The sequence below is a fragment of the Staurois parvus genome, unplaced genomic scaffold, assembly GCF_062004578.1.
Source record: "Staurois parvus isolate SC_StPar_1 unplaced genomic scaffold, SC_StPar_1.0 ptg000287l, whole genome shotgun sequence".
NCBI lineage: Eukaryota > Metazoa > Chordata > Amphibia > Anura > Ranidae > Staurois > Staurois parvus.
In genome coordinates this window covers 15,834,806-15,857,285 of record NW_028318083.1, presented here as the reverse complement: position 1 = coordinate 15,857,285, position 22,480 = coordinate 15,834,806, and the positions used below count along the sequence as shown (strand labels likewise).

Below are 22,480 nucleotides of genomic sequence, written 5' to 3'. Positions count from 1 at the left end.
GGGAGAAAAACACTCACAACAGAGGAAATTTGAATCATAAACTTTCTGAACCAGAATTAACCATCCTCTCCAAAGGCCTTACATTCTGCCCAACCACCAGATTGGATCATTTACAATTATTGTCAGATATGGAGGATTTCTTCGGGAAACGAAGGCTCAAAGAATATTTCCACAGTAATGAAAGGAATCCTAGGACAATGGAGTGCTACACAAAGAATAAGAACAGCTGCTTCACACCCCCACAAGGACGCAACCCCAACCTGGACACCTATATTGATAGCTTCAGATTGCAAACTACATCCCTGATATCCACCCAGCAAAAGAAAATTCTGTACAATCTTTCACCACCAGAGCGAAGGGCTATACATGATTTGCGCAATAATGAGGCCGCACCATCAAACCAGCGGATAAAGGGGGAGCAGTTGTTGTGATTGATACAAATACATACAAGAAGGCCAGAGGCAGCTGGAAAATGCCATCTACTATAAAAAACTGGATTATGATCCGACCCAGGACTTTACAAAGCATTTAAAAGGTCTCATTAAAACACTTCCAGCCCACCTACTTTCAGAACTTATAAATGCAATGCCGGATCATCCAGAAATTTGGGACTTCTACATGCTACCCAAAGTCCACAAGCCAGGAAATCCAGGCAGACCCATCGTAACAGGTATGAATACACTCACCGGACAAATCTCAGGCTTTATAGAAAAAATTTTAAAACCGTTAGTGAAGAATACAGCTAGTTTCCTGCAAGACAGAACTGACTTTCTGAACAAGATCAACAACATAAAGCAATTGCCATCTAATACACTTCTAGTGACTATGGATGTAGTATCCCTGTATAGTAATATCCCTCACAAGGATGGATTAGCTGCATATCACAGATCCATATCATCCTCACCAAACCATAAATACACTGCTGAGAATGTTACACAGCTCATTGAATTCATACTTACACACAACTACTTTGCCTTCAATAAAGACCTCTATCTTCAATGTATGGGTACTGCGATGGGAAGTAAAATGGCACCCCAATATGCCAATTTATTTATGGCTGACCTGGAAGAAAAATTCCTGAACAGCATGGAACAAAAACCATACAGATACTATCGCTATATTGATGACATTTTCGTCATATGGACAGAAGGTGAAGAAAACCTAAAACAATTTTACTCATCAACACTTTTCATCCATCAATCAAACTAAAAATTGAATACTCAAACACACACGTCAACTTCCTAGACACCACAGTATACATCAGGGATGATAAGCTTCACACCTCAATATACAGGAAACCCACTGACAGATGAAACTACCTCCACAGTTCTAGCTTCCACCCCCAACACACGAAATGTGCCATCATACACAGTCAGGCCATTAGATACCACCGAATATGTTCTGACCCAAGAGACAGAGATACACATCTTGGGACACTAGCAGACTCCTTGCATAAGAAAGGTTACAAGGACAAAACTATCAACACCAGCATAAACACAGCCTTGAGAACACGAAGGAAAAATCTACTTCAGTACAAAGAGAAAAAAAAAACAAACAACCGTGTACCTCTAGTAACCACATACAACCCAGCACTAGAAGGAATAAGAAAAATAATCAAAGATTTACAACCCATCATAACAGAGGATGGAACTCTGAAAGAAATATTCCAGCAACCCCCAATACTAGCTTTCACACAACCCCCCCAACCTCAGAAATAAACTAATCAGTAGGAAACTTCCTTCTGATTATGAGGTCACAAATAATGGAAGCAAAAAAACACATAAAAAACACTGCAAACTGTGCAACCAAAGCAATCCGTCAAAAAGTGTCAGACACTCAAAAGGGATCTTCAATATCTCCGGATCATACAGCTGCACCTCCAGTAATGTTGTGTACCTTATCCAGTGCAGCAAGTGTAGCAAAGGATCTTATGTTGGCGAAACAGGACAGAAGTTGCAAACAAGGATGAATTTGCACAGACATACCATCAAGGAACATAAAGAAGATGACACCTGTGGGACACCATTTCGCACAACCGGACCACATTATGGAAGACCTCAATGTTTTAGTTCTTAAAGGAAATTTCAAATCCATTCAGGAAAGAAAACCTTTTGAACTAAGAATGATAATTCTATTTGACACATGAGATAACGGCCTTAATTTGGACATGGGATTCCTCAATCATTATCCAACATTTTTATGACTCCCTCTGTGAGTGTTGTCCCCCCCCCCCCCCCCCCAGTCTTTGCTTTTGCTTTGCTTTTGCTTTGCTTTGTCTTACCTCTAGGCTAACCCTAGGCTTGTGTTTCTTTCTGCTTTTTTTTTTTTTTTTTTTTTTTTTCCCTCATCCCCCACATCTCTTCTAACATTCTGCTAAAACTTTGTAATAGTACTGCCTGGACCTTGAAGAAGGGGACGCACCCCAAAAGCATGTCCTTTAAAATTGTATGTTAGTGCAAATAAAAAAAAGTATCACGTCAGTACTGAGTTGTTTCTGGGATATTTCCTGTAACTCTTATTGTGTTTCTGGGACAGGAAGTGAAGGTAGATTCCCCAAATAGTACACAGACAGCAAAAAGTAAGCTGGCAGGAGTTTTTAACCCACCATACTCTAACCAAAAATAAGAAAATAGTTTTGGCTATACATACATGTCCACTGTTTTTGATGTACTAAATATTGGTGAACTGAAGGAAGCTTTGTTAGGTTTCACTGGCTGAACATTTGAATTTCCCAAAAAGCAGAACTGGAGCTCTGAAATCGGAGGCAGACACAATTTGACTAGTTCTGTACATGCTAGAGATGATGATCAAATCTGGGCATTTACAAATTACTCTGTCCCTTATATACATCGTCCTTCTGATGTGAGCACAGTCCCAACCACCACTGAGCAGGACATTCCTGTTCATGGACCCACTAACCAGTGCCCCTCCTTGATGTTAGTGGAGTCATGCTTGTATGGTCCTAAAACACAGGAGCTTAAAGAAGGGTTTCACCTTTTAGTTAAAAGCCGCTTACAGGCCAGCGCTAGCACGAGAGCAGTCTATCTTATCTTCATGTTTACTTGTTTTTCCATTTTCTTACCCATGAGTGGATACACAGCAGGCATTGACATAAATGCCACTCTTGTATTCTTCTGTGAGTGAGCGAATACCATTTAAACAAAGAAGCTGAAAATAAATATTTTCACACACATGCAAAACATCATTTGAATTAGCTAATTTGTAATATCTTGAATCCCATACTTGACTTGCTAATGTATGAGCTTAGTACAATTGGCTGATATAAAATAGATCTTGGAATCTGTACCATCCTTTTGTGTCCAGTCCAGCTCCTCACTTATCTTATTAGCTCACATTTCACAGCAGGATGAAGTCAGAGCTGTCCTTTTTACTAGTTTCTCCTTTTGTAATACCTTTCCAGTTGAATAAACTATACTGATGTCAGTTATGTTTAAAGGCATTAATAAAAGAACATTTAGATCTAGGGAATTATGTTATCTGGGCAAAGGTCACAGTTGCATGAAGTGGAACTAAAACCTCCCATCTTTTTATAGACAATGAAACTGCCATCTTACCCTCTGGATATTTGAAATGCCATCGGTATGCAGCCTGTCATACAGTTTGAGCATTAACATGATGGGTTTAGTTCACTTTAAAAATAGAACAGCATACAATTTTGACAATCCAATATAAGCTTTTTTTTTTTTTTTTTTTAAATATCCTTTCATGTTTTGAGTGCTGCTTGTCTGCTGGCCATCTCTTTCCACAACTTCCTGGATTCCCTGCATGCTTTGCAGTTTCTACCCCGTTATTTGCTTTTTATTTCTAAGGACTACATATATCATGGTACCTTGATGCCTGCAAGCTGTGTTTTTATGTGCTGACTCTTGAAACTCCTCCTATAAGCATGTCTTTTAGTTCAGAATGCAGGTTCTGTGAAAAAAGCATCTTACCTGGGCTAAACAGACCTGGTCTTTTGCTCAGTGGTCCAAAGTCCTCTTTTCTGATGAGAGCAACTTTTGCATCTCATTTGGAAACAAAGGACCCAGAGTATGGAGGAAGAATGGAGAGGCAAACACTGCAAGATGCTTGAAGTTCAGTGTGAAGTTTCCACAGTCTGTGTTGATTTGGGGAGCCATGTCATCTGCTGATGTTGGTCCACTGTGCTTCATTAAGTCCAGGGTCAACGCAGCCATCTACCAGGAGATTTTGGAGCACTTCATGCTTCCTTTCGCAGACTAGCTTTATGGGGATGCTGACTTCATTTTCCAGCAGGACTTGGCACCTGCCCACACTGCCAAAAGCACCAAAACCTGGTTCAAAGACCGTGGGATTACTGTGCTTGATTGGCTAGCAAACTCGCCTGACCTGAACCCCATAGAGAATCTATGGGGCATTGCCAAGAGAAAGATGAGACATGAGACCGAACAATGCAGAAGAGCTGAAGGCCGCTATTGAAGCATCCTGGTCTTCCATAACACCTCAGCAGTGCCACAGACTGATAGCTTCCATGCCACGCCGCATTGAGGCATTAATTACTGCAAAAGGGGCCCAAACCAAGTACTGAGTACATATGCATGCTTATACTTTTCAGAGGTCCGATATTGTTCTATGTACAATCCTTGTTTTATTGATTGCATGTAATATTCTAATTTTCTGAGATTGTGGATTTGGGGTTTTCATGAGCTGTAAGCCATAATCATCACAATTATGACATCACGGCTTGAACTATCTTGCTTTGCATGTAATGAGTCTATCTCATATATTAGTTTCACCTTTTAAGTTGCATTACTGAAATAAATTAACTTTTGCATGCTATTCTAATTTTTCAAGTTTCACCTGTATACTGCATGTTTTGGACTGGGACCTAAGTATCGGGAGGTCCTCCTTGATCCCTACCAAGAGACTGGAGTATTCAGGTCTGCTTCTCTGCTCTGCGCAGGCCATGTTTTTTTTTTTTTCTCCCGATGAACAAGCTCTGGAAACTTGGACTGTGGTCCAGCTGTTTTTGCACGTAGACAGTCTTCTCTGTGGTCTTGCATGCGGGTCTTGGATCTGCTGGTGTCCACCTTCACGCCGGTCCCATGTGCAAGGTCCCTTACGAGGGTTCTGTTATGGGACAAACCCCTGTTTCTGTGGACAACCAAATTTGTCTGTATTGACCAACCAGGACCTCTCTTCTTTGGTGGCTTCAGTCTCCCTTCCCTAGTGATTGGGAAGTACTGTTTCATCCCCTTACGTGGAAGGTTGTCATGTCAGATGCCAGCCTGTGTGGCTGTGGTGGAGTCCTGAGCTTGTGTTCTGCTGAAAGTCGTGGTTCCCGCCAGTGGCTTGGCTGCCCTTCATTGTCCTGGAGCTGCAAGCTATTGGACTGTCTGGTGCGATGGCTGGCCCTTCTCTGTGGATGTCCAGTGGGAATCTCATTGAACTTCCCCACTGCAGTGGCCTACATCATCCACCAAAGAAAGGCGACAGCAGTGCTGGAAGCCTCACGCATTCTTCCACGGGCAGTACTGCACGTACCGATGCTTTTCTCGGTGTATGTCCCGGGCGTTGGGAACTGGCAGGTGGATTGTCTTGTCGTTTTGGCAGAAAAAAAGCCTGACACTTGTAAAAGTGTCAAAAGTTTTTACAAGCTTTTAGGCATGTTTGCAGGCAAAGGAGTTTGGACGTTAATTCATTTCATTGGCTAGAATAATTTATTTGGGATATTTTTCTGCCGCTAAACGCTGCTAAAAGCCTATGTGTGCATGGACACATAAGTAACATGCAAGGGAGTTTAGAGGCAGGAAAAAAAACCGCCTGCCGTCCCTAGGACCAGCTGCAAAAACGTTCAGTGTGCATGAAGCTTAAGGACCAGGTTTTTCCCTGACAATCTTCTTTTTTCATTGTCCCCTAGATAGGAACCCCTTGCCTTGTACCTTCTATCCAAGGGTTTTCGCACTGGCTTCCCCAGTGTGTTCTCCATTGCTACCACTCACATATTCTTATAGTCTGCTTCTTGGTCGTTCTCTTCTGCATGGCCGGTGCCAGGGCTGGCGGCCATATCATGTAAACCATCCATTTGGTTTGACTCAGGGATAAAGGAGTTCTCAGTCTGTGCCCCAAATTTTTCTTTAGGTGGTGATGGATTTCCATCTTATTTAGGATATTGTCTGGCCTTTGCTCCCTAGGGGGCTTGCTCTGCCCTTCTTGATTGTGGTTTCGGCAGTTTGTGTGTAGTTTTCTTCCAGGGGTCATAATAGCTTTTGGCTCATGGACAACCTAGGGTATGGCCAGGCGGCCTCCCCTGCTCATTGGATTCTGCAGATGATGGTTTTGGGTGTCTGCTGTTTAGAATTGGGATCCTTTTTCCCCATTACGACACTCCCCATTTTGGGTGATTAGTCTCTCCAGAGTGCTCCAACATCAAGTGTCTTGTCTGAAATTGCAAGACAGCTGCCTACTTGTCTGTGCATTACTTTGCCACCTTTAACACAGTGGTTGTGTCTGCATCTTCGGATGCTTGTTTGGCTGCATAATTTGTGGACCGTTGTTTACGGTTCCTTGTTCAGTGGATGATTGGCATGTTTGCCTAGTTTTTCAAATTATTTGGTGTGCCCGCCCCTCATTGAGGCACTGCTTTGGGATGTCCCTATGGTCAAGAATAGAAGAGCTGTGTCCATCAATTAACATAAGAGCAGGAGTTTTTGTTATGTAAAATCCCTGTCACTGAGTTCATTGACGGACACTGCTTGTTACAAAGTGGATTTCCTATAGCAGAAAGGTTTTTTTTTTTTTTTGTACCAGCTAGAACTGCCCATAGGCGGTGCTGTGTTCTTTTTTTCTGCTTAGCGTTTTACTCCTGTAGGTGGCAATATAATTCTGTGGTCAAGAATAGAAGAGCTGTGTCCGATGAACTGACAGGGATTTTACGGTAACAAAAAATCCCCCCCCCCCCCCTCTAATCCTTAGCTCCATCTAGTGGCTACTATATTTTTTATGAATACCATTCAACCTGTAGAGAAAATAGGAGAGCCTTTGGTTTTTTCCTGTTCCGACAGGACAATAGTACCAGCAGCTTTGATAGACAAATAACTGTGCAATTTTTTCATAAATACACATCCTTTCCTTGCTTTTTCAAAATCTATTAACATTCACAAATTCATCTAGCATTAGAGCGGGACCCCTGTTCAATCTGCCTGTTTTGAGGTCCCACAGTCATTGTATATGGTTTTGTTTGCAAAACCTGTCTAATTCTTGTATTTTGGAGGTTGCAAATGAAAGAGGGGCTGCATTTAGCAAACTAACTTTCCAATCACAAAGTTAGATGATTAGACAACTGCATGAGACTATTCAGTCTCCAACACATATCCTTTTAGCCTAGACCTTTGTGCTTTATTTATGCATTCAAGATTTTTTCAGACCTAAACATGGGCGTTTCTTTTTCCCATTTTAGCTCTTACTGCCAAGCTGTCTGTGGACATAACTACACAACATTCTAAGCCAAGTGATCATATAACCGTTTCACCTGAAGGGTTGTTTCAGAAAAGGAATATTTCATTAGAGTTGCTGAAACCAATGTTAACCCTTACTGTGCTGAGGTTTAACGTTTTATTTTTTCTGGGTATTGAATGGTTTTAAAACTGATTTGTGGAAAATTATTAATAAGCATCTAAACCAGGCCAACATCTTGTAAAAAAAAATCAGTAAACTAACAGTCTAGGAAGCCATGCATCTGTATGTCTGTAGTCAGGCAGTCTGCGTAGTTTGCTGCCTTTTAACCTGAGTAATCCAATCCAGCTAGTTTCCTGCAAGCAGCCACATGTGCTTCTAGTTTACTTCCTTAAAGGAAAACTTCACTGAAAATGTTTTTTTTTTTTTTTTGTATTTGCCACCAATTTTTATTTTATTAGTTCAAATATAGTTTTCTTGCCTTTTCAGCCACAAGGCTGAACAAAAAGAATTGATTCCCCCCATCCACATATTCCAGATAGATGGGGGCAATCCTTCCTGCTGTGTTATTGTATTCTAACAGCGGAGAGACTCCTCATTGTCAGAATGCACAGATCAGCGCTATAGCCATTGTTTGCAGCCTCTAATCAAGCTCCTTTTATCCAACAGGCTGGTTGAACTGGAAACTGTTCAACTGCAGTGGCCACACGTGGATCGAAATTCGGCCAGTTCAGTAGAATTTTGATCTATCTGTGACTACTATACAGTAAAGCATGTTTACTTTGCAAAGTGAAATTTTATACAGTTAGGTGAATGCGGTAGAGCTGTGCTGATGGGGCATCAACATGCCTGAAACTAACAGGGAGTAAGGCTGGGGGTGAAAACATCCTCTGTAAAAATGAGCATTAGTCTTCACTCACATGGGCGCAGAGGCCTGTACAGCATAAATAACGTTTGTATGGTTGGTTGCCTTGATTTACGAATGGATACGTAGCAATGTACAAACACAGCTGAGTTGGACAGGCGTACAGGGGCGAGTGCAAAGCCCCGAGTGCATACTACATGTGTTGGGCGCCCCGAACCTGCCCCTGTACACCTGTCAAACATGGCTTTGCAGCCATGTCCATACTGCCGCTTGCTTGCATCATTACTTTTCTTGAGTTTAGGTGTGTTGTTTTAAAGTGGAAATTTTCAGTGGGCCCTCCAGTACCCGAAAATAAACCTACACTATTTTCACTGCACTATACACATACGCTCTGTGATACTTTTTTTTCTTCTGCAGTAATGTTACCTAACGTAGCTATCACCTTGAATATTCTTGCACTGGGCTAGCCTGTAAAACACAAGTCCCTGTTATTTATGCAGGCCATAGACGGGTCGAATATCGACCGATAAACGAAAAATCGGTTGTTCGTTTGGCCGACGTTACCACCAATAAGTAAAAAAAAATGGCCGACTAAATCATAAAGTTCACCCCATAACTTCTGTCCCTTGCAGGTCACTGCTCATGCGCCAATTCTTTTATCGTTAAAACGATGGGCCAATTTTTACCATCATTGCCGGAAAAATCTGCCGATTTTTCTTTTTTTTTTTTTTTTTACCAACATGACCAATGATCTCAAAGTGCAAAAAAACCAAAGAACGGCCAATCAATTAACCCACTTTTTTTTTTCTTCAGCCGATTTTCGAACCGTCTATGGCCGGCATTCGGGAACATGTGCTTCCATTCACTACCAGCACCAGCTTTTTTCGGGTTCTGGCCCCTGGTGTTTGCTCATTCTTGAAACCTTTTACATGTGTAGTTTCCCTTTATGACCATGTTGTAATAAGGATGGAATAACAATCCTTAAAGTTGAATTCCTGGTATGCCTATCTTTACATAGTTGCATCACTTCAATAAAGCCTAGTTGCTTTCAAAGCAATTGTACGATAATCTGATCGTTAGTAAACAGCTTTCATCCGAAATTATTCGAAGGGACAAAAAGGAAAAATGTTTTGCGTGCGATACCAGATTATACAATTTTCATTAATCAGTACAGTCATTTTCTGAAAAAAGGAGCAAGAATACGCATGCTCAGAAACAAAAGAATACAGTATAATACAATACAACACATATCTCTTCTGAAATTGTATTCTGTCATACAAGAATTTTCATAACTTTAGTAACCTCTTCATTTTTGATATGAGACTAGCATGCAAAACAAAAAACATACGATCATTTGTTCGATATTCTAATCGTATGTAGCAGGAAGGGGAACAAGGGAGGCCCCACTAAGTGTAGTATGAACAATGATTTATGATTTATTGAGCAAATGGTTAGCAACACTCACAAGAAGTAGATAAAAAGATCGCTTATCTCAAAAAGGACACCGCAGCTCCTTGTTGGGCCAGGGGCAGGCCTGCCTTGTGAGCACCCATTTTTGCCCAGTGATGTCACTTATGCTCGCAGATGCTTTCCACGCTGGTTCTGTGACATCCGGTTCCCCAGCTGGCGTTCTGAACATTCCTCTGCTACCATCCATGGCACAGCGGGAAATACCTCTCTGGGCCAACAAAGAGAGATGACGAGCAATCTTTTTATCCACTTCTTGTGAGTGTTGCTAAACATTTACTCAATAAATCATTGTTTATACTACACTTAATGGTGCCTCCCTTGTTCTCCTTCCTGTCTTTCTATACAGAGCCTGCATACTCTGAGGAACGGCTGCAGCCAACGATGTAGTCCTACTGCCCTAGATATTTATGGACTTATGGACACATTTTTGGACTTTACAACCCTATTTGTTGTCCATTTCCTTTGTATTGTTTTAAGGGAATCGTAGCTCTACAAATTGAGCCTTCGTACCTCTCCTATATAATCGTGTGTACCATTCTTAAATATGTATGTATGTGTCATACCTACGTAATCCCTGTGGAAGTGGAGAGTAACTGAAGTAGCCCCTGCTACTACAGCGATCACTGCTATCTTATGGGTTCAGTGCTGAGCACCTGCTCTGCTGCATAGGTAACCTCTTCACGCCGGCTGAACGCAAATGTGCGGACTCCCGGCATCTGGGCCCAGACGCCGAGCGGCCGCACATTTGCGTTCTATTAAAAAAGAACATATGTGCGCGCTCCCAGCACACATGTCCGGTACTCACGGAAAGGTCCCAATCTCTTTTGATCGGGACCTTTCCCGATCATGTGATGGCGTGTCACGGCGGTCACGTGACCCTAAGCCCCGCCTCCCGGCTTCTGAAACCCTTAAAGGGTACATTCACAGAACACCTTACATTTTTCTCACTGAATGCAAAGCACACTTTGATTGAATTTAGGTGGAGACTGCCCTGCCTCTCCACATTGTTTAATTAGAAAACACTTTACATTCATTGAGAAAACCACAAGGTGTTCTGTGAATGTCACCCATACCAAGCTAGCAACCCCCTGTGTTCACTGTGCAGCAGGGCAGCCACTCGGCATGGTCCGTGGAACACAGTGATTAACTACTTCCACAGTGGTCCCACAGGTATGGTGCATGCATACTTACCTTGTTCCAAGATGGACCAATGTAACTGTAGAAAAAAAGCTATACCTGGAATTCAGCTTTAATCTTTTCAAGATGTTCTAAATTCTATGAAAGTGATGGTCTGTTACCAGAATTATGAACTGTTTCAGTGACACTGTTCTGCTCATGGAAGAGCTGTGTGGGTCATTTCAGGAGAACATGCCTCTGTTTGGACTGGCCTGGAAAGTGTCCAGATTGTTCAGTGTTTGGTAATGCTGATATAGATTATTTAGATAAAGATCATTTATTTGATCCTACAGAGGAGGATTTTAATTTGCAGAGCTTGCTGCCCTTACTGCATGAAAACAAGGGAAGAGAGTCAGAAGTGAATATTTTACCTTTGATTCAGCATGTGACTCACTCACACAGTTGCTGTTTTGCATAGCAATTTGCATGTTGGTTTTTACAATCTGTTTGATTGGCAGTAAACTGAAGAGTGGCATATTTCCATCAAGCTGAGGCTTACACAGAAATCAAATCTGAAATCATTTTTTTCTTTTGTAAAATGTTGTATTCGGTCTACCTATAGGATATTACATTTTTCTTTTAATATGTTTGGTAATTGATTTTATCAGTTGTGTGATTGCATGTGTTAGAAAAGTATCTTTAGTTTGTAGTAGTTCCTGAGCACATCCTATTCTAGATCTGCTATTAGAAAATACATATCGATAAAGTACTGAACAAATCCTTTACAAATCCTTTACCAGGTTCAAACTGACATCTGGGGAAGTGAATAGTGATTGATAGTGGAGATACTCATAATTTACGATTGTATGTTATGGATTGAATCTCAGGCTCCACCATGTAATACTATAAACCAATCACTTGAAATACAATCATATTCATGAACTAAGTATCTCAGTGCTGCTGATCAATGCAAAACTATCGATAATTCCCTGGCCACCCTTGCCAATCAACTTGGTTTGATTGAATTTGATCTAAACTGTGCCAAAATTGATTGAAGGGGACGATATAGCTCTTTTTTTTGCAGATTCAATTGTTTTGATCGAATTGCATGTGGATTGGATATAAAGGCAAAGTGTGTGTTGCCACCATTAAACCTTGAAATTATTCTATTTATGTGGCTTTACTTTAAGCAAACAAAGTGATATTATTATATAGGATTTATATAGCGCCGACAGTTTGCTCAGCACTTTACAATATAAAGGGAGACAATACAGCAACAATACAGTTCAATACAAGAGGGATAGGAGGGCCCTGCTCCTTGATGTATGCTTTCTCCTTCTGAAAAATGTATGAAAAATATATTTTTTGCAATGAACACATATGTACTACTCCCTTTTCAGTTCATATATGATTATGCTGTTAATTTCTGCTATAGCTGAACTTGGGCAGATATAAATGAAACAAATTAGTGTAGCTTTGTGTTAAGCAATACATTATTCCTTTTTATTTAATGCAAGAAGTGTAAGTAACTGAATCTGACTTGGTAGCAGCCTTTTGTAGTATACAACAGAGCCCAAACTGGGGGAGGGAGAAGCAACACAAAAAGCCAATCAGTTGTGCTACAATGCAACGAGCATGCTGATAGGAGGAAAGAGAAGAGTGACAGAGAGATGATTTAAGCAGGCTACTGCTTTTCAGTTCATTCTCCAAACACAAGCTGGGGAAGAGAGAACTTCAGGCGGGAAAAATGTGGTCTCCTTTTCTACTATTTTGGCCATTTTGCATATTAACAGCTATCCCTGAAACATAAATTGGAAAGCAGCATGAGGGAAATGTTTTTTTTTTTTTTTTACTGTGTCGAAATCCATTAACATTTTTGCAGATTTGTAAAAAAAAAAAATGTCTTGTTCCCCATGGTCATATGTTCATCTTGTGACATGTAGGCTTACGCAATACTGTGCAAGGAGTAAAGCAAGAAAGTATCCCACGCAACCAATTACAGTTCACCTTATTGAAGTTACATCTGTACAAGAGAGATTGCCCAACAGCCCCCTAGCATGCACAGTGCATTGTTGTGAGGATATATTATGTCTTTAAATGGGAGTTCGTGATCATAGATGTAACAAAGCCCTGAGGCTTGGTTCACATTGCTGCGACTCCCAAAGTCAAGTGACTTTGCATTGCAACTTGCTTGTGAATAGATGTGACTTTAATGTTTTTCCGACTTTGGCAAATGATAACAATACAGTGTGACACATTGAATTTACAAAACCCTTTGAAATTGCAGCCAAAGCAACAAAGGTAAGACAAAGGAACACCTTCCTTTGTGACTTTTGTGATTTTTACATTGCAATTTATGGCACTCATGTCATAAGGAAAGCGCAGAAAAGTAGCGCAGGAACTATTTAGGATGACACCCATTGAAATGAATGTGTTTTGACTTGTCATGTGACTTCCTGTGTTGTACGTCTGCAGCAAGTTGCATGAGAAGTTGCAGCAGTGGGAACCAGGGTTAAGGTGGTACATGCAATGATCATTAAAAAATGAACAAAAATTCAGCGCTCACACAATATAGAATGGAATGGTGATATAGGGTATAATGGAAGGACAAATTGGAACTGACTGAACACAGAATACGATGGAGAAGAGTCACTGGGTGGAATGGTCCATAGGATAGGCAATAGGAGGAGAAGGCAGACCAGGGAACCAGGGCACCTGGATGGGAGCTGGCAAGCCTCGTCAGGGATGATGAAGATCCTATGTTACCGAAGTGGTGGCAGTGTGAACACAGATGGTGCGTCCTGAGGCTGATGATGGAAGAAGGGATGGACCAGAAGGAAACCACCTGGGAAGGAACTGGCAGCTTCTCAAGGATGTGGGGAATCCCTCAAAGATAAGCAGAAGAAAAGGAGGGAGCCAGGTCAGGAGGAGTTAATTCAGTGTGAAACTGTAAAACAGAAGACTTACATCTGCGATTCCCTGGTCCTTCCACTCCACATGCCGACTGAAGGAATCCCAGATGTAAGTCTTTTGTTTTACAGTTTTTCACTGATTTTACTCCTCCTGACCTGGCACCCTCCTTTTCTTCTGCGGAACCAGGGTTAAAACAGGTTTTGGGCACGCCAATGAGTTATGGTGTAGAATGATGCTATACGTGGAGTTATAATCCAAGCTGAGCTTCCAAAACTTTTAAATGCATACCTGTAGTTCCTTTTAGAGAGAGACCCCTTTTTAACATGGATCTTCACAAAACCTTTTAATGTTTACTTAGAGCTATGTCTGTCAATTATTTCTGTTAGGACATAATTTGTTTGATAAGTGTTGCTTATCACATCATGTGTTTAATCCTCATGCAATGTTTTGTTTCTCCATAGAACGTCCAGAACAAGCAGACCTGTGGCTATTAAACAGCTGCACAGTGAAAAGCCCAGCTGAGGACCATTTCAGGAACTCTATAAAGTAAGTAGTATTGTTTCTTTAGACACCAAAGCTCTAAAAAATATTCTCATGAAAGTGTTATCAGACCCTACATTTTTTAAACCAGTTTCAGCAGCTCACCTTATTACTATCTTTGTATGCTGTTGCTTGTTGTTCTTTAAAATTTTGCCTTTCTTCTTGGTTGAACCACTCCAGAGTTTGTCTCGGGTTCCTGGTTTTCAGGTGGCTCTGTTGCCTTCCAAGGTTCAATGGAGCCACCCTTCTGTGTGCACCCTCTCCAGGAGACATGCAGAGCCAGCCAGGGAGGAGTGTATGAGGCTCATATGTGTGTTGGCAGTGGTGGTTTTATACAACTTGTAGGCCCAAGAAGGGGGAATGCAGCCAGGGAGTAAAAGGCGGGGAACACATGCACAGTAACTACAGGGGTTGTGGCATTATGGAATTTATAGTCCCAAGGAGGGAAGACGGGGCATTTAACAAAGTAATGTGAGTGCTCATTTTTTAACCGGTAGTTCAGGTCGGCGGTGCACAAGAATCCAGAGGCAAAATGTAAGTCTTTATTTTCCTTAAAGACATTATTTACCTGTGCTCAAGACATCCAGTCATTCAAGAGGTCTTGTTTTTAGATCTACTGCTGTATTGCAAATTGGAATTAATTGCATGATAATTTTGTTGCTCTCCCACTTATTAAAGTTCAGCCTCTCTGATTGACATGTTATCTGGGGAGACTCATACAGCATGGGCAATGTTGTTTTTGTTTCTTGGTTCTTAGCAAACCTTTGCTGCTGTTTCAGTAGCACTCAAATGCACGGTATTGCTGCATTGTATTTTACCATTGTATTGATACACAAAATAAGAACATTGTTTCTCTTTGGATTTTTTTTCTAACTAATTTTATGCCAGCTATTAGTAGCATTGAGGATACTATTTTCATCCTAAAATTTCAGTATTCTATGTAGTGGAACTTTACTCTCTCAATAAACATAAACTATTTTAATACGTATGCTGCTAGGTGTAGTAAATGGATATTTTTTTTTTTTTAAATATGCATTTCTTCAGTTACTTTCTGGTTTCTGGCCTCAGCCAAAATGATGTCATACATTCAAAGGGTCCTCATAGTCATTTTTTTTTCATTCATCTGGAGGAGTTTTCTCACTTATGCACACCTTACTGCCTGCACACTTGACTTTGTAAAAGTGTACTGGCAACCCTTGTATACCGTACTGTGCATGTGCAAGATTTTCTAGGGCATCATCTCATTAAGAGCAGAGGGATGTCAGGAAGTAAATGCTACATAAATCATCTGCCCTAACTCATGATGGCCACGACTAGAAATGATAGGGGCTGGTTTTCAAAGTGATTTCTCAACAAAATAAAACTTAGAACATGGAAGGGTGAGTTTTTTGTGAATATTACAAATCAATTGAGTATCATTTTCAGTTGGTGGTGCTCAGATACAGTTAAGTTCCTCTTTAACACAGAACAAAAATTATACTTAAATCAGAGAGCAAAAAGTGAGCTTGTTTCTCAAGCCCTTGGCTAGTTCTTGCTGACATCTCTATGATGGGGTTAATCCATTAGCTTTCCAAAGTATGCTGTAATTAAAAGGATTTGTTATTCGGTATCTGTTATCCTTTTGTTTTCATCTATGGGAGTTATTGAGCTGCTTTGTATTTGTCTGAAGCAAAAGCACCTTTACTTTTTAAATAGTAGTGGTTCATTATTGTTTCCGTACACTAATTGTGTGTGTTTTTTATAGATTTTTAAACTTGTATTCATAGAAGAGATACAGAATTGCCATTGCATGTTTTATTTTGTTTTTCCTTTTTTTTTATGCTTGCTTATTTAAGGTATAGTAAAATGTTTTTCGCGCAAAAAATTACAGTTTAGGGTTTATTTAATGTTGGCATCCCATGTAAAAATGAAAGTTCACATATCAAAAGCCTGTCCCCCAAATATTAAAATATTTGGATTACCATTTAGGCTGTTGTATTTGTTTTAACAAAGTTAAATACTTGGTGCTGAGACCACCTTGCTCTTCCTTGTCAACTGGTGAACCAGTGTTTGCCTTTCAACCATGTTCATTCTGGCTGTCTTTCCCCCTTGGATGATTGACATAAGGAATCTAGGGAGATTTGTGCAGCATGGGCAGTACTGGTTGTTTCTTGGTTCTGTTCAAATGCTGTTCACAGGAGAATGCCCATAATCACTCGTATAGTTAATTGCAAGGGCTGCCATGATGAATATCCATGGAAACATCAGTGACTTGAAGTGGCTGTTTGGGTGTGTCATACAGTGTCACTGATGTTTTAGGCTGCTACAATGCATCGTGTGTCCCAAACTTTGAGAAGGTAATTAAACCACTAAACTATACTTTAATGCAATTTTTATCAAAGCAAAATTTGATGGAACAAGGCAGGCTGGGGAGAATGAAACTCAATGAGGCTTCTTGCTAATCACAAAAGCAATAATTTGGATCCACTCTGGGTAATTGGTGGTTCTCTTTACAAAAGAGACCACGGGTTAAAAGAACATTAGAGCTATCATCTTCTGTATGATAATGCCCATCATTTTGTGGTTAATTTCCATGGAGCACACTGTCGGTTGTTTTTGAGAATGTTTGTCTTGTACTCACGATATGTGGGTTCCAAGCCTTTTCTTTGTGTCTTGTTAGTTTAAATGTGAGTCTCAATAGTATGACTTTCCAATTGTTCCTGGGGAGAGAGGTGTTGATTATTGATCGTAGAACCATGTCCATGCATTTTTGACTTTGTAGCATTCCCACCAAATGTGGAGGTGAGAGCCAAGGTTATAGTTAAAGTCATATACTAGTGAAAATGGACATGGATATTGGTTGAACATTTGGCAGCTGTCATACATGTTTTGTTTTATTCCAGAAAAAGTTAAATGAAACCTGGAGTTAAATGAAGCCTGCAGCCGCTATCACATTTTGAAATCAATTTGCCTGCACATCTGCATCATGCATTCACAGTCATCTTTGAATAGACTACAAGTCCTGTCTGTCACCATGACAGACAGACTGGTATTTTCAATGGACTGGGAGCTTTCTGATCAGCACGCTACGTTCACAAGTCCTCTAGCTTTCAAACAGCCTATACAGAGGTACAGGCAAAAAAAAGCTGTAGGATTTGTTTGCAAAACTGGATTTGCATCCACGATCCACTGATCCTGTGCTTTTGCTTTTTTTCCTCTTCAAAGGTGAACCTATCCTTCAAGCTGGGTATACAGTAATTAAATTAGACATTTTTTCTTGTAAGAACATTCATTTGTTTCCAACCATTAGAGGGGTCAAATTGACATTTGTTTTTTTCCCACAGTAATAAGGAAAATCCAAAAAATAAGGATGGAAATTTTTTCTCAAATGTACAAATTTCTGTGTATTTGTTTTTCATTTAGTAAAGTCCATTCATTTCAAAATTAAATGTTTAAAGGCAAATGAAATCTTGGACTGCTTCCAAATGACATTCAAATGTATTGAGGAACTTTGTCCAAATGTTCCTAAGAATCTTTGTTTGAAATCATAGTGTACAGTATACCTAGCTTTAGGCTTTAAAGTGTATTTACAATTGTGAGAATAAGATCTGAAAGCAGCTGTTGCCCACAGAGCTGCTAACACCTCCAAAAGAGTCATGGATCTCTCTGCTGCAAACTGCTTATGTTAACTCCATGTCATGTTTGTTAAAGGATAAGTTTACCTTTCTCAACATGTTACACCCATATTTACGGTGTAACCTTTTGAGCATCCATCACCTCACTGACTGATCTGCTCCCTCTTTGTGACAGTGAGTGGGGGGCCTTCTGCCTGCATCCACTGTCACAATTAGAAAACCACACAGCCATGTGTGACTCTGCCCACATGTTCACATCATTGTGACTGACAGCTTTTAATTTTCAATGAACTGCAAGAGTGCTGGTGAGCGATCTCATTGTCCATTGAGTTTCCTGGACTTCAGTAACTGCCCACTCATATTGAAAGTAAGGGAAGACCGTGTACTGACAGTCTGCAAAAGCTTGACATTGAATCTGCAACTTCATGATCACAGGTGCAATGCTTTACAGGCTCCCAAGAAAAAATATAATAAATGCACATTTTTTTTCTTCAAAAACTGGAATTTGAATTTATCCTTTAAAATCTGCCTTAGTCATGGCTTGGCAAAGAAAAAATCCATGTTGGATTTTCTTTCTTTAATTAGTACCATATAGCTCTAGTAGTGAGGAAAACTGTTAATCTCCAGAATATACTACAATACTGACTGAGAATATGGGGGAATGGTTTATTATCAATTTGGAAACCAATTCTTCGAGGGCATCATACCATATAGTACTCCAAAGACATGCTGGTAGGTTAATTGGATCCTGTCTAAATTGGCCCTAATATAAGTGTATGTATGAATGTGAGTTAGGGACCTTAGATTGTACACCCCTTGAGGGTTAGGGACTGATGTGAATGTGTAATATATATGTGTAAAGCGCTGCGTACATTGACGGTGCTATACAAGTACTTGAAATAAATAAATAATATAGTCATTAACCAATTCAATACCGGGCAATTTTACACCTTCCTGCCTAGGCCATATTTCAGGTTTCAGCGCTCTCACACTTTGAATGACAATTGCGCGGTCATACAACACTGTACCCAAACTAAAATTTTATCAGTTTCTTCACACAACTAGAGCTTTCTTTTGGTGGTATTTAATCACCGCCATGGTTTTTATTTTTTGCTAAATTAACAAAAAAAGACCAAAAATCTTGAAAAAAAAAAAACACGTTTTTCTTTGTTTCTGTTATAAAAGTTTGCAAATAAATGTTCTTCATAAATTTAGGCCGAGATGTATTCTGCTACATGTCTTTGGTGAAAATAACCCAAATTAGGATGTATTTTGTAGTTTGTAGGAAAGTTATAGAGTTCACAAACTATGGTATAGATCTGAAAATTGATCAATCCTGAAGTACTGACAGCCAATCTAATTTCTTGAGGTCCAAGAATGTCAGAATAGTACAGATATCCCCCAAATGACCCCTTTTTGCAGAGTAGACAGTCCGACGAACTTCATAAGAGTTATGGCAAGTTTTTGAAGTTGTATTTTTTTTGTCATAATTTTTCGGAAAATGAAAAATAAAATTTTCACTTTTTTTTTTTACATACAGTCACCAGTGCAGTACAGCGTCATCATATAACTGGCATGGCGGTGATCAGGGATACTGACTGGTGACAGTGTGAAAAAAAAAAAAAATATTATATATATATATGTATATATATATATATATATATATATATATATATATATATATATATATATATATATATATATTTTTTTTTTTTTATTACATTTTTTTAAAGATTTTTTTTCATATTTCACTATGTCCCAAGTAGTACAATGTTACCATAGTAACATTGTACTACTTTGGGGAAGTGATCAGTATTTTTTTTTTTTTTTTACACAATTTGCTTATAGCAAAGAATTACTTTGCTATAAGCAAGCATTTACCTGAATGACATCGATTCAGTCAGGGTTTTTTTTTTTTCTTTTTTTGTGCTTAGCTATGATTTGGCCATAGCTAATCACATAACATGTGCATGTGATTAGCTGTGACCATTCACAGCTAGACACTAGTATACAATGGATGGCATGAATGAAGCCATCCATTGTATACAACTGTTATGAGAATCACAGCAGGTCACATGGTACCGGCAACAGGGCCGATACTCAGATCTGTCTTTGGCCGTGTCCGAGGTACACGGCCGGTGACAGATCGCGGCTCTGCAAGCGCGCAAACTGCACATGTTTGGGAGTACGCCAAATAGCGGCCTCCTGGAAAGCTAGTGCATTTTTCCGGACGCCATACGGCTATTGGCCGGGCGTCAAATGGTTAAAGAATTCCTAAAAGAATTTTCTTTGTCTGATCATGTTTGATTCTCCGGTGGCATACAATTAAAAGTCCCTTTTATCTTTGGATTTCTTTAGTCTCCTGGATACATCCAGCGTAATCTTTTACCGAGTACTCCAAAATCTTGTGTCTCTGAACCAAAGTACTCTCAGTATGTTGAATTGATAAAAGTATTGCCTTGTTTTGTGCTGCTTGTTTGTTTGTTTTCATTATCTCGACTTTTAATAACTATAAGGGGGAACACTAGAGTTCATCAAAGTCTCTTGTCCCCTTGATGATATACATTTTGTGACCTTGAGGACTTGCATTTGATTGTCTCATGTTTGCCATAAAAACAGTTTAAAGTTGATGTAGAAAAAGAAATACCTTTCATTCTGTTAAAAGCTTTGTGGAAGGGCAGGCTGAGACCTTTACCAAAGCAAGCCTTATAGAAGGACTTTTATTTATATAACTTTTTATCCTGGTAACCCTGGTAGCTTTTAGCTTAAATATTAGAAAATGGAAAGTTATTAAAGCTCTTAAGATATGAGCTATTGTGTTGGTTATAAGTGCTTACATCAAGTGCCAGCCTCTTGTGCATTTGCTGATGTTGTGGCAATTGTGTCCAGCTGTTGAGATTTTAAAAGAGCTGGAGCAAGTAAATAGTGCCGTATACATTAGTGTTGATATAATAGCTTGAAGCTCACTGCTCCAGACTGCATCTTTTATCTGTCCCAATGAAAAGAACTTTCACAAGAACTTACTAAGTGACATGCGGCTTACCTCTTGCCAAAATGTATTTTCTGATAGAACCCACAATTTCTACTACTTATTTTGCAAGCCATGATTTAATCATTTTATTTTTATGCTTTGGCCCAGGTAGTAACTCTGTTAGGTTGTTTGCCTGTCTTATGTTAAGCATGCACACTGATTATTTTAACAGTTTGGACAAATCTCCAATATTTCCATGCTATCAAAAATAGTAGAAATATAATCACCCAACTCAGCGCTACAAAAATACAATACCTCAAAATTATTATTCCAAAAATATTAATACAATGTCCAATATCACTGCAGCCTTTAATTCAATATACCCAAAATCTATAACACAATAGAACGAAAAAAAAGGTGCTGCGAACATAAAATGTGCGTTATATCAACTGTACCACTGTAAAAGCCAAAGTGACCAGGTATATGACAAATAACAATCTGTCTTGCTGCAGTTTTAAATAAACTTGAAAGTTCAGTCTTTCCACAGTGAATGAATAGTGATTCAATGCTCAAATAAAGATTAGTCCACCCTACTATAGTTTTAAATAAACGTCTCAAGAAAGCTCAATCTCTCCACCATGAATAGAAAGTGCTCCAGTGCTCAAACGCCTCTCCCCAGCAGACTAGGACTCGCCAGACAACAATGCCTCTCTTTTTACAGATTGGCATATGTTGTGTATACAGATGACTTCCATCTAATATGGCTTCCCATCCTGACTCTCTTCACTTATGGAACTCCCCATATGGTAAACAAGCAAAAAGGGGCTCCAATAGTGTAAAACAATTTAACTAAAAAACACTTTATATTAAAAACACATCCACAAGAAACTAAAACAATCCAGCATTAATCAAGTAACTCAGTCTACATGATGTATTGTGCTAGAAGGAACATTAAAGGTCTTGGTCTCACCCAATATCCGTTGCGTCGCTTCCAATACATCACTTCAGGCACCACCACATTACATCTGGTTGACGCTCAACCAGCGCCCCATTTCATCACTTCTTATTTTGTTAAGAGGATCAGCAATAGCAATCCATGATGTAAGGACATCAATTATTTCCTTAGAACACATTCATTTTTGTCACATTGATATTTAAAGATTATAGAATATATATATTTGTGTGAACTATAGAGGGTGTCCCTAATCTTCCTTAAGATGATCCCTAAAGTTGGCCATACATTGTACAGAAATTGTAAGAAAATTCTGTAATCTCCTTTAGATTTACCTTCAGCTATGTAGTGCAAGGGCGTACCTGATTGAATACAAATTGAAAGTGTTTTTTAGGTGTGACTTCATATGGTTTTGGTAAATTTTAAAAGAAAATTGTATAATGTATTCAGTTTTTTCTATTTAAAAGGGAGAATGTCAGTATGCGTGATCTGGCTGCAGTTAGTGGAAGGGCGTGCTCTTGTTGTTTCCACTGCTTTACAATGCAAGACTGTTATCGGACAACAATATGAGCCAATATTAGACCAGGTAAAAGAACAAAATTGTT

At 39.5% G+C, this 22,480-nt stretch overlaps 1 protein-coding gene across 3 annotated transcripts in view; it reads left to right on the top strand.

Moving 5' to 3' along the window:
- The window catches only part of CDKAL1 (CDKAL1 threonylcarbamoyladenosine tRNA methylthiotransferase), a 951,890-nt gene that overhangs the window by 96,849 nt on the left and 832,561 nt on the right, over positions 1–22,480 (top strand). For all 3 annotated transcript variants that reach the window (XM_089682258.1, XM_089682259.1, XM_089682260.1), the window contains exon 5: positions 14,260–14,344. In XM_089682258.1, the coding sequence (XP_089538384.1) occupies positions 14,260–14,344 (85 nt within the window). The remainder of the gene's footprint in view (positions 1–14,259; positions 14,345–22,480) is intronic.